At 51.0% G+C, this 15,866-nt stretch overlaps 1 protein-coding gene across 7 annotated transcripts in view; it reads right to left on the bottom strand.

Annotated features, from left to right (window-relative positions):
* CLMN (calmin) overlaps positions 1-5,102 on the bottom strand; it is a 123,347-nt gene extending 118,245 nt beyond the window's left edge. For 6 of the 7 annotated variants that reach the window (XM_043489689.1, XM_043489691.1, XM_043489692.1 and 3 more), the window contains exon 1: positions 4,937-5,102. In XM_043489689.1, coding sequence (XP_043345624.1) covers positions 4,937-5,018 — 82 coding nt within the window. In that variant the 5' untranslated portion in view covers positions 5,019-5,102. The remainder of the gene's footprint in view (positions 1-4,936) is intronic. The other variant, XM_043489695.1, reaches the window with a different exon arrangement.
* Between the last annotated feature and the right edge of the window lie 10,764 nt (positions 5,103-15,866).

Below are 15,866 nucleotides of genomic sequence, written 5' to 3'. Positions count from 1 at the left end.
AAGATTGCCTGGAGGAGGGTCTGGCAACGCCCTGCAGTACTCTTGCCTGGAGAATCCCATGGACAGAGGAGCCTGGTGGGCTACAGTCCATAGGGTCGCAAAGAGTTGGACATGACTGAAACGACTTAGTATGCACACTCAAGGTCTGGTTTTAATGCCGACTCCCCCCAGAGGCCCTCCCGGCTCCCAACCCTGAGGCTACCAGCTCCCTCACCCAGGCGGCCTTTGCCCAAGGTTTACAGAGCCACTGAGATGGGAAACGTGGCTTAGTCTGACCTGCATTCAAATCTCAGCCCCACTTACAAGCCCATGACCTTGGGGGCAAGTCATGCTAGCTCTCCGCTTCTCAAGCAGCCTCCAAGACTTGTGGAAAGAGTTCTAACTTTTGTGCCTTGCCTGGCACGCAGGCTGCTCACAGTTGAGTGAACTGTCACTACCTCTGTTTGGCAGTCAATTCCAAGTGTCCCGAGACACAGTTTGTTTTGCTAACCCTGGGTGATACTGCTCTCCGATAAATCCTGGCTGAGGGAGACGCTGAAACAAAGGCAGGGATGCTGCTTAGGGAACCCCAGTTAGCAGGGCCCCGTTGGCAGTGCTGGACCCCTCTTCCTAGCAGGCTCCCCTAGAGATGCAGTGAGGAAGGCTTATGTCTGCCCACTGCTGCATTTCATATGTGCTCAGTCGTGCCCGACTCTTTGCAACCCCATGGGCTGTAGCCTGCCTGACTGCTCTGTCCATGGGATTTTTCCAGGTGAGGATACTGGAGTGAGTTGCCATTTCCTACTCCAGCAGATCTTCCCAATCCAGGGATGGAACCCGCAACTCTCACGTCTCCTGCAATGGCAGGCGGATTCTTCACCTCTGAGTCCCCTAGGAAGCCCAGCCCTACCTAACTCCATCCACCTCCAACTCTGGGTGCCAGGTCTTAGCCAGGTCGCTCAGGAACAATGAGGTCAAGCTTCACAGCATTAGACCCAACAGGTGCCCGTGCAACAGCAGACGGTCCCGCACTGAACGGATGACTTTGCTGCCAGAAACAGAAAACTGCAGTCCCAGTCTGGCTGAGAGCCATGATGGTGTTACGCTCCTTCAAAGCAGGGACAGGAACCAACTCCGCGCTCCCTGGTGTCTGCATGACGCGATCTGCTTGGCACATGTTTGCTAAACTCAACAGGAAAAGGGCTGTGAATCTTGGGGGTGGTGGAGGCTCCCTATATAAACAGGGGCATCTTCCAAGTCCTGGCCTGACACCAGCTTTGGACCAACAGTCAGGGGACCCCAGAACTGGTGCAGCATTTAGCTGGACCCTGAGGCCAAGTCCAAGAGGAGGGCAGTTAGGGCAGCCTTGGCATCGGAAGGGCACCCACCCCTTGGCTGCCCAAAGCCGGACTGAGAACTAAGGCGTAGACCTGAACTGGCTGCCTCCAGCCTCCACTCCCCCCCACGCAGCTCCCAGGAAGTGGGGGCCACCAGGTGGCAGCTGCCCACATCCTGCAATTCCACGTTCTCCCCTCTGAAAAGGTCAACAGCTTGGGCTGCCCCCGTTTCCTTGCAAGGGACCCTGGGGGGATGACACAGCCAGCTTCTCGCCCAGATGGACCTCTGTGCTCTCGGCCAGAGAGTCCTTCATCTGCAGACACTTTTAGGAGCCCATGGATGTGAGCACATTGAAAGGACTTCACGTGTCAGGTACAGGGAGTCGTCACAGCCCTCCAGAAGGAGGCCACGCTTCCTGCCCTGCTCGCCCCGACCTCCAGAGACAGGTCGGGAGGTCTTCATTCCAGCATTCCAGGGGGGATGGTCTGGTGACATTACAATCATATTTGCATGGATTCCAGAATTCCACAGTTCGGGGCCATAGAGAAAAGCTTGTTGGAGGCTGAGGATCCGCCTCAGTCCCCGTGAGGCAGATCTGTGAAATGCCACTGTACCCGGCATCCCATCACCACGACAATTGCTGCCCACCTGTGCTCGAAGGAAGCACAGAGTTTGGAAAACAACCCTTCTGCCTGGACTCCTGCCTCCCTTGACCAGTACCGAGATCAGATGATCGAGGGCCCCGCCCACGGCCTACATGTCCACCCAGACACGTCCAGGGCCAGCCGACACCCACCAGCTGGTTTGGGCAGATGCTCTAAGCTCAGTGAAGGCTGCCTTCCAGACCTGGCCCTTTGGCTGGACTTCCTGAGGACCAGAGAGACGAGGAGAGAAAATGGCCATTTAGCATCCTCAAGAGATGGGGACGCCAACAGAAAGATGGGGAGAGACAAGACAGATTCCTGTCCCCACCTCCTCTCCCAGCCTCTTCTCAGCGATGCTGGGCAGAGCTGCACAGCTATCGGCCAGCACCTCCACAGCTCCCCCCAGGACTGACAGCTCCAGCCCTCCAGGACAGCCTGAACTGCAAACAACCCAAAGGGGCCTCACTGAAGAACACGTCAACAAACAGGTACATCCATACAGTGGATGAGACCTTGGCAAAAACAGCGAAGTACGTTCTGTCTGATCTAGGGCTGGGAGCGTGACTGACACAGCGAGATGCTGGGTACTGGGGACCTTTAGCAGGTAATGAAAGGGTTCCCCAGCTGCATTGTTAAAACATTTGCACAACCCTCCAGATTTACTAAAAATCACTGAATTATAAACGTAGGTTGAATTTTATGATATGTAAATCATACTTCAATGAAGGAGTATTTTAAAAAACTTTAAAAAAGGAACTACTGATACAAGCAAGAATGTGATACAAGCACCAATATAATGCGGAACCAAAAAAAAAAAGGCCATTTCAAAAGAGTACATACACTGTACTGTTCAATTTTGTAAGAAATTCTAGAGGCAAAATTATAGCAATAAAGATTAAAATAGTAGCTGCTTTGTTGAGGTAGAGATGGTGGGGAGACAAAGCATCCAACCAGGTACTAGAAAATTTCTACATCATGACCTTAGTAATGGTTATACATGTGTATCCACCCATAAAAATATGTTGGGCTTGTCCTTGAAATGAATGCACATTTTATGTACACATACACAAACATAAATAATACACAGTGTTAAAAGTTTGTTTTTTTAAAATAGCAAAGCCCATTGACGCTCACACTGTAATTGGCAATTGCGTAGAAGTGAGGGCGGTTCACTGGGAGCTGAGAGAGAAGAGCCCACTCGTTGAGCTCCTACTCAACCCTCAAGACCCATTTCAAATTGCGCCCACTCAGTGAAGCCCTCTCTCCTGTTCCAGGTGTAACTAGCTGCTCATATTGTTGAACATCCCTTCACAAGTTGATATCCTTTACATTGAGAGTTGAGGGGTGCAGGGAACTGTTGCACCAAGATTTGGTTATATGTGCTTATTAAACACCCACTGATTGCCTCTCACATACACACACCCTGACAGCCCAAACTAGATGCCATCTCAGCAAAAGATACTAACACCCACCCCCAAAACAGGATGTCTGTTCTCAGGCAACAGGACCCAGATGTGAGACTTATCAAAAAAGATCATTTTCAATATCTCCAGCTCAGTCCTCCGTGTTTTACGCCAATCACAGCAGAAAAGGTTGAGGGGAGCCCAGAACAAGCTCGGCTTACAGAGTCCAGGGCACAGGGCTCCTCCCTTCCTCCCCACTTCAAGTCACCTCTGCCTGCACGGTCCCTGCCCAGCCTAGGGGTGGAGCAGACCATGTGGGCTCACAAGAAATATTCTACCAGTTGTAATGTTTAAACTTGACTGCCTGGTCACCCCCTTCAAGACTGCACCCTGCCCACTTGCAATGAGAGGTGGGACCCACCACCCCACCCCATCACCTCTCTGTCCAGGCCTCCCAGCTCTCTCTGAGTCACCACCTAACCATGGAACCTCTAGAAATCCAAGCCTGAAGACGAAGCTGCTAAACTTCCCTGCCGGGGTCTATATGGGTGAAGAGAGTCCAGAGGTGGAATGCGGTCCAGTTCTGCAGAGTCCACATAAGAAAAGAGAGGCTGGAAGTACACCTCCACGAAAAGCAGCTTTCTTTGGATGTGTGGTGGATGCATGGGTTACCAGGAGATTGTGGATGAAGTTTTTCCTTTAAATATGTTTGTGCTTTCTAAGTTTCCACAATGGACAGACTTCCCGGGAAGATAAAGACACTTCATCTGTGGCGGGAGACACCCCCCCCCCCCCCCCCCCCCCCCCCCCCCCCCCCCCCCCCCCCCCCCGCCACCCCCAGCCCGGGTCAGACAGGCTGGCTCCCAAGCTTCACTTTCACCTTGCCCCAAGATACACACAGGTCCCAGCGTCCCGTGCCGCGGGCGGGCCTCTCGCCCTTATCCCACCCCCAGCCCGCCCCGGAGACCCCCGGGCCAGGGGAGGGTCAGCTCCCCGAACAAAGCGGCCTCTTGACCCCACGGATCCGCGCCTCTGACCTCCTCCTCGGTCCACCGCGAGGCGCCGCCCCCCATTCAATTCCCCTAGCCCTGGAGGTACTCAGGAACTGTGTGCGAACACACACACAGACACACACACACACTCACACACACGCACGCACGCAAACGCACTTTCTCCTCCCCTCCCCGACCTGGGCCACCACCCCCAAGAGCCCAAGTACAAACTTCTCCAAACTCGCAGCTGTGGCCGGAGGGGGAGTCATGACGTCCCCTCCACAAAGCAAATGGGATGCCCCCCACCACACACACACACACACACACACACACACATACGTGTGTGCCACCCTACCCCCGGTCACTGTTCATCTGGCCGGGGGCGGCAATGCCGGGGTTTGAGGGCGGGTATCTCGCCGCCACCCCTTCCCCAGGGCCCCCAGTAAGTGACAGGACGGGGGCAGGACCGGGCCGGGGGCGGCGCGGGTCGGAGCTCGGTCGGTGGGGGTGGGGGAGCGGCTCCCGGGGCTCCGGGCTTCCCCGATCGGCGCCCCTCTCCGGGGAGGCGGGGGCGCGTTACCTTGCAGGTTCTGGACTCGGATGTCGCTGATCTGTCCGATGAGCTCCTCGCGCTGGAACCAGTCCCATTCCTGCGCAGCCATGAAGCGCGGGCGGGAGGGCCGGGGCGCCGGGGCCGGGCGCGGGCGGCGGGCGCGGAGAGCCGGGCGGGCGGGCGTGCGAGCGGCACGCACCCGGCGAGGGCGCCGCGGAGCCGGAGGAGCGCGGGCGCGGGCGGGGCGCAGGCGGGGCGGGCGCGCGGGCGGGCCGCCCCCGCCACGGGCGGGCAGCGGGCGGGCGCGGGGCGGCGGGTGCGGGGCGCCGGGCTAGCGCTCACTCCCCCATCCGGGGGCGGGGGCCCCGGGGGCCGAGGGGAGGGGAGGGGCGGGGCGGGGAGGGAGGGAGGCTGGACTCCGGCCGGTTTCTTTTTTTTTTTCCGGGGTGTTTGTGGCTTGGATTGTGTGGTTGCAAAAGGGTTGGTGATGAGGCGCGGGGTCCCGGCCCCCAGATTGTGATGTCTCAGGGGGCGGTGAGTCGGGTGACGCCACCCCGCGGGTCCCTGATACGCCCTCCACCCTGACTCCCAGCGCCTCCCCCCACCCCACCCCAGTCCCACCTAGGACCCTGACAGGCACACCCTTGTACCCCAGGCCCCCTGCCCCCGCTCAATTCGGGGAGGCAGCCCCCGACAGAATGGGGCGCCCCAAGCCGGGGCCACCCGCCCCTAGGACACTCGGGCACCAGCCAGGGCCTGGGAAGGGGGCCAGCGAGTGTGCAGATGGAGTCGGGGGTTTCTCCCTCCAGATTTCTTTTCTGGGTTTGGATAGTGGGGACCTGTTCCGCGGGGATCCAATACGGAGGTGGCCCCAGATCTAGGGAGGAAGGAGAGGCGGCCGACACAAGGGGAGCTGGGGTACTCCATGCGTCTGGGGCACCTCAGTCTCCAAGTGACCCTCTCTGGGGCTTTACTGAAAACAAAAGAATGAGTATGGACCTTTCTGCGGGGTATGTGTGTGTTTCTTCACTGTTTCTTTTGAGTCTTGAGAGTTCCAGGATCTTATTTGGGGCTCACAACTCATACCTTAGGCAGAATTCTTTATTGGCTTTTCAAACACAGAAAAGAAAAAAGAGGCATTAGAGTCCTGGAATTTGCCAAAGGCTGAAGAAGGAGTTAGGGACATGAGGTCCCTGCCCCCAGCTCAGTACTCTGACCCTTTCCAGAAAACAAACAGACACACAGAGCAAGAAAGGGGAGGAAAATGGCTTATATATGAGATATTCCAAGAGAGGAAAAAAATTCAGGCAGGGCCCAGTGAATATTTATACATATGGGCCATGTTCATCATTGCCACATTCATGTGGTTGAAATACTAGAAACCTCGGTGGGCTATTCCCTAATTAAGAAATAACAGTGGAGCCCCCACTGATGGACAGACCCTGTGCCCTTGAGGCAGGGCCCTCAGGTAGATTCCTGGGAATGGTGGCCAGCCAACAAACAAGGAAATGAGACAATTACAAACAGAAGTGAATTCCAGGAAAAAAAAAAAAAAAAATTCCACCCAGGCTAAGTAACTGGGATGCAGACAGGGGTCAGGGAGGTCTCCGAGGACTGAGTTGGAGCTGAGCCTAAAACATGAAAGGAGCCAGCTTTGGGGGCAGGGGGTCAGTGGAGGCAGCCCCAGGGCACAGCCAGGGACTGGATGTGGCAGCCCAGGTGCGCTGCCACTCCCGTGGGGGCGCTTTATCTGGAGGATGAATGAGAATCTACTGTCCGGGTCCACAGCTCTAGCTTACTTTCTCTTTCTCCTTGTTCTCCATTTGCCAAGTTCCCCACCACGAGCACATATTTTTACAATCATACAGAAAACCAATAAGTTCTTTTTTAACCTCTTGAGGCCCTTCCCAGGAGTTCCCATCCTGCCCTGGCTCTCCTCATCTGAGGGTCTAGAAGCCCAACGGAGGCCCTGTGTTGCCAATGGGAGGCCATGGGTGTCCAGGCACAGGCCCCCAGGCCAAGGCTGGTGCTGCCTTCTTCCTGATTTGATTTGAAAGTGCCTGGTCATTTCACACTCCAGGGAGCAGGGTCTCTGTCTGTGTCCTGCAGAGCAGGGTGCAAGAAGCCAGGCCTCACTCATTTTGCCCCATCTGCTAGCCATCGCTTCAATTTATTTTTCATAATTGTTATGGGCTAAGTTAGGCCAAAAGTCATTTTCTTTCCCCAGTTGAGAGCCAAGAGAATCAGCCTTCCTTGACATCCAGATCTCAGGGAACAGAGGGATTTAAACAAGCCGTGTGGAAGTTAGCTGCAGGGATGGGCCATCTTTCATGATAAAAAGATGTCTGTTCCTGTGAAGGGAACACCGCATCTTTTGGGGGCCATTGTATAGGCGGCAGCCACTCCCTGGCGAGGAGGGGCCTCGGTCACCATTGATGGAGCACCAACTGTGTACCAGATGTTGGATCACCAGCCCAAAGAAGTTCTTTCTTTGCATCCAAGTGGAAAGAAACTTTGAGGTGGTTTTTAAAAGTGGGCTGGGAGCCTGACTCAGCACTGAGCATGATGCTGGCCTCTACAAGGTCCAAGAACAGTCCCTGAACTCATGTGTCCATATCACTCCCCCATCCCTTCAGGATCTCTGGACTCTGGCCCTTCCTGATTGGTCCTTATGCCACCTCCTTTTCCATCCATCCTGATTTTCCACTTTTTTGATCAAGTTCAGGTCATGTCCAATCATCTCCAGGCCTTGATTCCTTCTGCTCCCTCTGAAATGCCCTATCCTTTCCCTGTTCCCTGCCCTTCACCTTCACCTGGCTTATCCCTGCTCTATCATGTCTACCATAAGAGAACCTTCTCCAAAACCTCTAGATCCAGCTGAGTGCCCATCTTATACAATTCCCATAGTACTCAGTACAATTTCACAGTGTCCCATGGATCCTGCCATCGGGTTTCCACGTTGCATTATAATTACCTTTCCTTGATGGTTCCCCCCAACTCTAACTGTGAACGACTTGAGAATAAGGGCCGTGTCTCATTAATTTCTCTATCTGAGCACTTAGCACAGGGCTGGGCTTAGAGACAGGTCTCAATACTGAGTGAATGGATGAAGAAATGACTTTTATTATTGGCTTGAACTCAAAAAACAGGGATCAAATGGCAAACAGTTGATCCCTAGGTCTTGGGCCCAAGTAAACTTCTGGGGAGACCATCAAAAAATGTTTGTGTGTTGGCAATGGGTAAAACCCATGCTGCTGGGTACCAGGGAAGCACCACAAGTGAAAGGTCCCTTCCTTCTCGGGTCCATGCAGCCTCCAGGGTCTGGAATTCTGGCTGAGAGGGAGGGCCATGTGACTTCCAAGGGGGATTAGGTTATTTGCCCTCTAGCATGGATTAACAATACTGTTTTTCTTTTGCACTTTCATTTCAGAGGAGGAAAAGTACTCTGCCTGAAGGCTTGGCTTCTCGGGACTTTCCAGAGACTAATTTTCTAGAAATTGCCCAATTCTGCTAGAATCCTTGTCATTGTTTAAAACTGATTTCTGCCAAGTGAAAGGAGTTGTAGAGAATCCCTGGTCTGAACCTCAGAGAGCCTCAAACCCAACATCCCTGCCCACAGAAGGACTTTGAAACCTCAGGTCTTCCTGCCTCTGCTAACAGAGACTGATGACTTCAGGCAGGTAATCTGGACAGAGGTTTATATCACCCCATCCACACCCCCACTGGCAAAGAAGACAAACAACAAAGATAATCCCAGTGGACCCTCCCACCCACTTCCAGGAGAGGAGTGTGATGGGGGCTTCCCATCGCGGGAAGTTGTTTTCTCTGGTCACTGTCATGTCCCTGTTTTTGTGCACAATTCTTTAGGGTTTAGCCTGTCCTTTCTCAGCCAGAGCTAATCTGGTCTTCACTATGACCTTGTTAGGCCAGCTAGGCAGGGATCACTTTTAGATGAGGCTTAAAACTGCTTAGTAACCTGTCCAAAATCAGAGTAAGCCAAAACCAGACTTTGTCCTCTCTGCCCACCCACATCAATCCCACATACCTATGCCTTGTCATGTTTATATAACATTTGAAAAATCATAGCTCCATTAAAATCAGAGCACTCATCAGCATATAAAACTGTTGGCAATTTCATGTCAAGTCCAGCTTAAAAATTGTGGTGAATTCTATCTAATCATGCTTCAACTAGACCAAGAACATCTTCTGGGCAAGAAGTCTGCATTGTGATGTCATAACACTGCATTGTAGGGTAGACACCCACCTCCTGACCTCATTTATTCATTTAAAAAATATCAGCTCAATGCCCACCCTTAGCCTGGCCCTGCAGGAGGACCCAACAGAAAACAAAGCCAAGAATCTGCCTGTGAGCAGGTGTACCAGCACAGGCGTTTGGACTTTGTTGTTCTAAGGGCAGAGAGGAGCCTTTGCAGGATGCAATGGAGTCCGACTGTGCCTTCTGCTGTGGCGTGGAAAGGGATCACAGCTTCGGGAGGCCCTATTGGTCTCAGTGACACAGGTGTGAGATGGTGGTGACCCACAACCAGAGCAGCTCCTGCAGAGACAGATTCTCTGGCTGTTCAGATAGTGGTGTTGACAGTACCTGAAGGCTGGCTAAGGGATTCTGAAGCATCTGTCCATGTCCTTGTACATGGCTCTTAAACCCACTTTATTGCACATTTCTCAGAAGTGCTGTGCAGACAGGACTACCTAGTTCATCTTTGTCTTCCCAGAACATAGCAGGTGCTCAGTAAAGCTCAGTTGCATGTATGAATAAATAAGTTTGTATTTAACTCAGTGAAGCTGTAACTCTCAAATCTCTTGGAGCCCTGGGCTTCTCAAGTAAGTCAGGATCTGGGACTTCCCTGGCAGTCTGGTGGTTCAGGCTCCAAACTTTCAATGCAGGAGGTGCGGGTTTGATAGCTGCTCTGGAAACTATGAGGCTTCCCAGTGGCTCAGTGGTAAAGAATCTGCTTGCCGATGCTGGAGACGCAGGTTTGATCCCTGGATCAGGAAGATCCCCTGGAGAAGAAAATAGCAACCCACTCTAGGTTTCTTGCCTCGGAAATAACATGGACAGAGGAGCCTGGCAGGCTACACTCCATGGGGTCGCAAAAGAGTCGGATATAATTTAACAACTAAACAACAACATCTGGGAACTAAAATCCCACATGCCATGCAGCATGGCCATAAAAGGGGGTCTCTTCTATGCCTTAGGAATGCTAGTGAAACAAAGTGTTAGTCACTCAGTCCTATCCGACTCTTTACGATCCCACAGAATGTTAAGTGTCTGCTATTTGCTCATTTTTTCCTGCTAAATTTTCCCTGTTGATTGCTCCCTGCCTCCAGGAATATTGAAGGATGTGACACAAAGGCTGGTAGCAGAGAGAGACACTGAAAAACAGAAGAAATTCAGGTTCAAGCAAAAGGGTGGAAGATGTGTGTGTAGGCAGACAGGGAAGCCTCAGGCTGTATGACCTTGGGCAAGTGTTTAACCTCTCTGGGTCTTTGGGGGTTTCATCTGTAAAATGGGGCCCAGAGTCGCTACCTGAAAAAGTTACTGTGAGACCAAAGATGTGCATATAGAGAAGAGATGCTTTAGTAAGATTCAGATCATTTCTATGGCATAAAATGAACTGTCCTTGAATTTGGGAGATTCCCCATAATATAAAATATTAATGTATTCTCTGGGATTTTATTACTTTTTGGAGTGTGGAGGTGTTGATGGGTGGTTAAAAAAAAAATCTTGCTTCCCTAAGTAGACACCACCGGATGTCCCAATTTCCACAAATAAAACCCTTCATTTCTTCCAGGTTTGAATAGTCAAAGGCTGCTTCCCTGGAGACAGCTCTGCTAATTTTTTTTTTTTTTTTGCAGGCATCAGAACACTATTTAAGGAGTATACATTTTCCAGTAAAGCAAATGAAAAACTTTTTCTCTCCCAGAGTGTGAGATGTAGGCAATGTGATGATGCGGGGAGGGACAGGATGCTGTAAGGAAAAATAAACACCCTGTATGAGGTGCTTGCAGCAACATTGGGGAAATATATGGAATTTAACATTTTGAAATCAAAAGAAAACTTCATTGATGATAAGCTCAGGAAGGGTGGTTTAAAAGCCAAAAGTTAGTGCAAATAAAAGTCCCTGGACTGGCCCTTGTCCCTGCACAGACAAATCAATTTCAACAAATTTATTGCCTCTCTTACCTGCTGTGCAGCCAATATTTACTGCAAAATCAGTCTTTGGCGGGGAATTTATCAGATGTCTTGCATTATCTCATTTAATCCTCTCAACCCTTTGAAGGAAGTTTGATTATCATCCTGGCTCTATTGATGAGGAAATTAAGGACAGAAAGAAATTCAGGAATATCCCCAAGGTCACACAGGTCATAGGTTAGTAGAGAAAGGACTCAACCGCAGATACTGTGCCAAAACCAGTTTGATCTTTCTTCTCTATGGCTGCAGCTTTAGAATCTTTTGAACTGGCCCAGGTTACTTAGTGGAATGGTTCATGTTGGAGATTCACTGGGAAATGAGTTTAGCTAACTGTTTTTTGCTGTTTTTCAGTCACTAAGTCACGTCCAACTCTTTGTAACCCCATGGACTGCAGCATACCAGGCTTCCCTGTCCTCCACTATCTCCCAGAGTCTGCTCAAATTCATGTCCATTAAGTCAGTGATGCCATCTAACGATCTCATCTTCTTATGCCTCCTTCTCCTCCTGCCTTCAATTTTTCCCATCAAGGTCTTTTACAATGAGTCAGTTCTTTGCATCAGGTGACCAAAGTACTGGAGCTTCAGCTTCAGCATCAGTCCTTCCGGTGAATCTTCAGGGTTGATTTTCTTTAGGATTGGCTGGTTTGATCTCCTTGCAGTCCAAGGGACTTTCAAGAGTTGTCTTTAGCACCACAATTCGAAAGCATCAATTCTTTGGTGCTCAGCCTTCTTTATGGTCCAACTCTCACATGTGTATGTGACTACTGGAAAAACCACAGACTTTTGTTGGCAAAGTGATATCTCTGATTTTTAATACACTGTCTAGGTTTGCCATAGCTTTCCTTCCAAGGAGCAAATGTAGTTTAATTTCATGGCTGCAGTCACTGTCCACAGTGATTTTGGAGCCCAAGAAAATAAAATCTGTCAGCTAACTGTTGGCCTTAGGTAAACAAGACCACTGAGGGTGAGATTTTCCTACTAGGTCAGGAATAGAAAAACTCTGTCCATTGCCCTCTGCAGGGAGGTTTCTTGTGTTTGTGTAAAATGCTGAGCGACATTTCTACTTCTGACCCCTAAGCATCTCAAAGAGCAGCATTTCATTGTAAGAACCCTTAGTGTGACTTTACTGGGAAGGATGTATGTTTCATGTGGTTGAAATGGATTTTAACAGGTAGAGTCCTAAGGAGTAAGGGCAAAAGCCTTGATCTAAACCAGTGATATAAGTCCTATTGATTTTATCTGATCTTCCAAATCTGTTCTTGGTTGCTAGCGTCCAACGATGGCTGCTATTAACACTTCCCTCCATGCATGTGTGGGCTGCTCCCACATGGAGAGGTAGAGTCTAATTTCCCTTCCCTTAAACCTAGGATGGACTTAATACTTGCTAGACCAAGAGAATATGGTAGAAGCAAATGTTCTAGGACGTCTGAGGCTGAGTCATAAGAAGCCTTGCAGTTCCTATCTTGGCCTGTTAGAACACTGACTCTAGGGGGAGCCAGGTGTCCTTTAAGCTGAAACTGCCATGCTGTAAGGAAGCCAAGCTAGTCACGGGCAGCCAGGAGGAGAGACAGAAAGAGAGACCTCAAGAGCTCTCAGCTGCTCCAGCCATCAGGCACCAGAGTGAAAAAGCCATCTTGAACAGATAGATGCTCACCTTCAGCCCAGCCAAACTCCTGATTACCCTGGATACCATCTGCCAGTAACCGCATGAGAGACCTTAAGTGAGAACCTCCAAGCAGAGAGCCCCATCAATGCCAACCTTGTTGGAGAAAAAGCATCGCTGTTGCTGTCTTAAGTCACTAAGTTGTGTTGTGCTGCACTAGATAACCAGAATGACAGTTTCTTGTTGCCACCTCCCCAGGCGTCCTGATTCAGGCAGCCAGCATCTCTCCTTTCCACAACCTCCACCCCTCCTGCTGGGTTCCTTGCTCCCCAGCTGCGCCCAACCGCACATCCCAATGTGTATTCCCCACAAGTCCCCAGAGCAATCTTGGATGGCATCAGAGCCGGTCACTCCCCATCTTCCCATCACACTTTTCATGAAAAACTGCCTCCTCCTCACGTCTGCAGTGCTCTACAGAATACAAACAGTGTATGGTGTCATTTATGTGTGATATCTAAAAAATAACACGAATGTATATACAAACAGACTCACAGTCTAAACTCCTGGTTACCAAAGGGGAGAGGGAGGAGGAGAGGGATGAATTAGGGCTATGGGATCAAGACTTACAAATGACTATACATAAAATAGAGAAGCAACAAGGATTTACTCTATGGCACAGGGAACTATGCCCACTTCCTTATAATAACCTGTAATGGAATATGATCTGAAAAAACTGAATCACTGTACTGGAAACAAACACAATATTATAAATCACTTCAATTTTTTAAAAAGTTCAGAAACAATCTGTGGAGTTTAAAATTAAGTTCAAAAAACACTTCTTTATATGACAGAAGTCAGGATAGTGGACAGCTTTGGAGGGAGGTGGTGAATGGGAAGGGACCTTAAGGGGTCCTCTGGGGGTGCTCATCATTTTGATTCTCATATGAATCTGATTGTACAAGTGTTTATTCACTCTGTGATAGTTTGTCTGTGTGTGCATTTTCAGGGTGCAAGTTCCATAAAGTGTTCAAAAATAAAAGTGCTGCTCTGCCTCCTGCCAAACCGCTTTTGCACACCACTTTTGCTCTTCTTGCTTTGCTTAGAATTCTCTACCCTCTCTTAGTCTTTCCCTGGTTAATTCCTACTGGATGTTCAGAGGTAGCCTGGACCTTTCATCGTTAGGAAATCCTTTTCCTATTGTATCAGTCAGTCCTGGCTGTGTAACAAAGCACCCCAAAATGTGGTGACTTAAGGCAACAATCAATAATGAGCCTATGACTCTATAGTTGCCAGGTTGGGTGGGTCTTGCGCTGGTCTCCCTTGGGCTCTCTCAGGTATCCATAGTGAGCGGGCACCTTGGCTGGGCCAGGTGCCCTAGAGTGGCCACCTATGCATGGCAGTTGGCACACTGTTGCTGGGGACACCTCAGTCCTCCTCCATGTGGTCAGCAGGCCAGCTTGGGCTCATCACATTATCATCTCAGGATCCCAAGAGCCTCAAAAGAGGGCAAGTCTCAACACACAAGAGCTTCTTAAGCCTCTGCCTGTGTTGCACTTGCTAGTGTCCATTGGCCAAAGCAAGGCACATGGCCAAGTTCAGACGCAAGAGATAAAGAAATAAACTCCACCCCTGGATGGGAGGAGTCATGGCCATGTTTTCTAAACCATCCACCCTGCCCCCAACCCACAGAGAGGATAGCTTCTCTATTACATACTCTCCCATTCCCTGAACTTGCCCTGCAGGGCACTCAGCCCCCTGTAATTGACTCTCTGAAAAGTGTGTTGTTCATGAAATGAGCCTCTCCCACTTGCCTTTAACTCTGTACAAGCAGGGGCTGGTATGTGGTCACCGTGGCCAGCACAGTGGCTAGGACATGCTAGGTGCCAATAAGTATTTGGACAAAGAAGCAAAGAGAAGAAAGGGAGGAGAAGGAGGGTGGAGAAAGGAGTAAGAGGGAGAGAGGGAGGAAGTCCTGGGAAAATGGAGGCATTTCTTTGGTAGGGGACAGACTGGACCATCTCTGGGAGGCTGGGCATCCTACGCATCCTTCTAACTCACTCTTCACAGGTCAGCCTCTGTGTCTTGGTTCACCCTGTTCCTCCCACCGGCTGCCCTCTCCCCTTTCTTTCTTCTTTCTTCTGCTTGTTCAGCCCTTGGTTTTTTCAGTGGGCAGCTGAAGGTTCCCCATCCAACCCAAGCAACTTTCACCTTCCTGCCTTCCTCCCAAACATCATCACGGCTCAAAGGATCCCCAGCATTCACTGCCCAGGCTGTCACGAACACATGGCTCTTCACAATCTCAATTCAACACCCTTCCAGCCCCAGGAGAAATATGGGCTGGGTATGTCAATGTTTCTATTAAATGGATAAGAACATGGGGTTCAGGGAATCTCTGTGTCCATGGTCACCTGCCAGGAAGAGGTGGTGTTGCGATCCAGTGTTGGTCAGCTTGGCTCAAGGATCCCCAAACTCTGATGCCCAGAGTCAGACTCCATACCCTGAAGGAAGAGGCTCTCTCCTCCATCTATATGGAAGTGGGTTCACTGAGGGCAGAAGGAGCTGCGGGAGGGAGCTGCAGGAGGGAGGCATGAGCAGTTTGCCTTCATGGATGCAGAGCCTGAGGACCTGGGTTTTCCCCTCTCTCTGGGTGAGAGCAGATGAGAGAGAGCGCCAACGGCGAGGAGGAGGCACCTGCCATCTCCTGGCCAGCCAGGGGTGGTCCTGGGATGACGGGCCATGGTTCACACCTACAGCTCCCCAGGCGATGCCCTGTGGGTGGTGAGCCTCCATCAGAGAGCCCAGCGCCTTGCTCAGAGGAGTGAGCCTGATTCTCAAGAGGGGAAGGGGTTTCCAAGGCCACGCAGCAAATTGGGGCAACTCCAGGGACCCATGATCGAGGCCAGAGCTTTTCTGTCACGCCCTGTCCTTCCTTACTGCCTTCACAACTCCCACCTGCCCACCTCCACGCCCAGTTTTCAGCCTGGCTGGTGACCAGTCCAGGTGAATCAGTTGTTGAAAGAGCCAGTTCCCAAGGCCAAGGAGGGAGGGGAAAGGCAGAGAGAGCAGGCAGATACCACCTGGGATGGACTCCATAATCAGCCTTTGTGACACGCCTGTGACTGTCTTTAGAACTGAGCTTTG

The sequence above is a fragment of the Cervus canadensis genome, chromosome 17 (assembly GCF_019320065.1).
Source record: "Cervus canadensis isolate Bull #8, Minnesota chromosome 17, ASM1932006v1, whole genome shotgun sequence".
NCBI lineage: Eukaryota > Metazoa > Chordata > Mammalia > Artiodactyla > Cervidae > Cervus > Cervus canadensis.
This window is presented reverse-complemented; position numbering and strand designations above follow the sequence as displayed.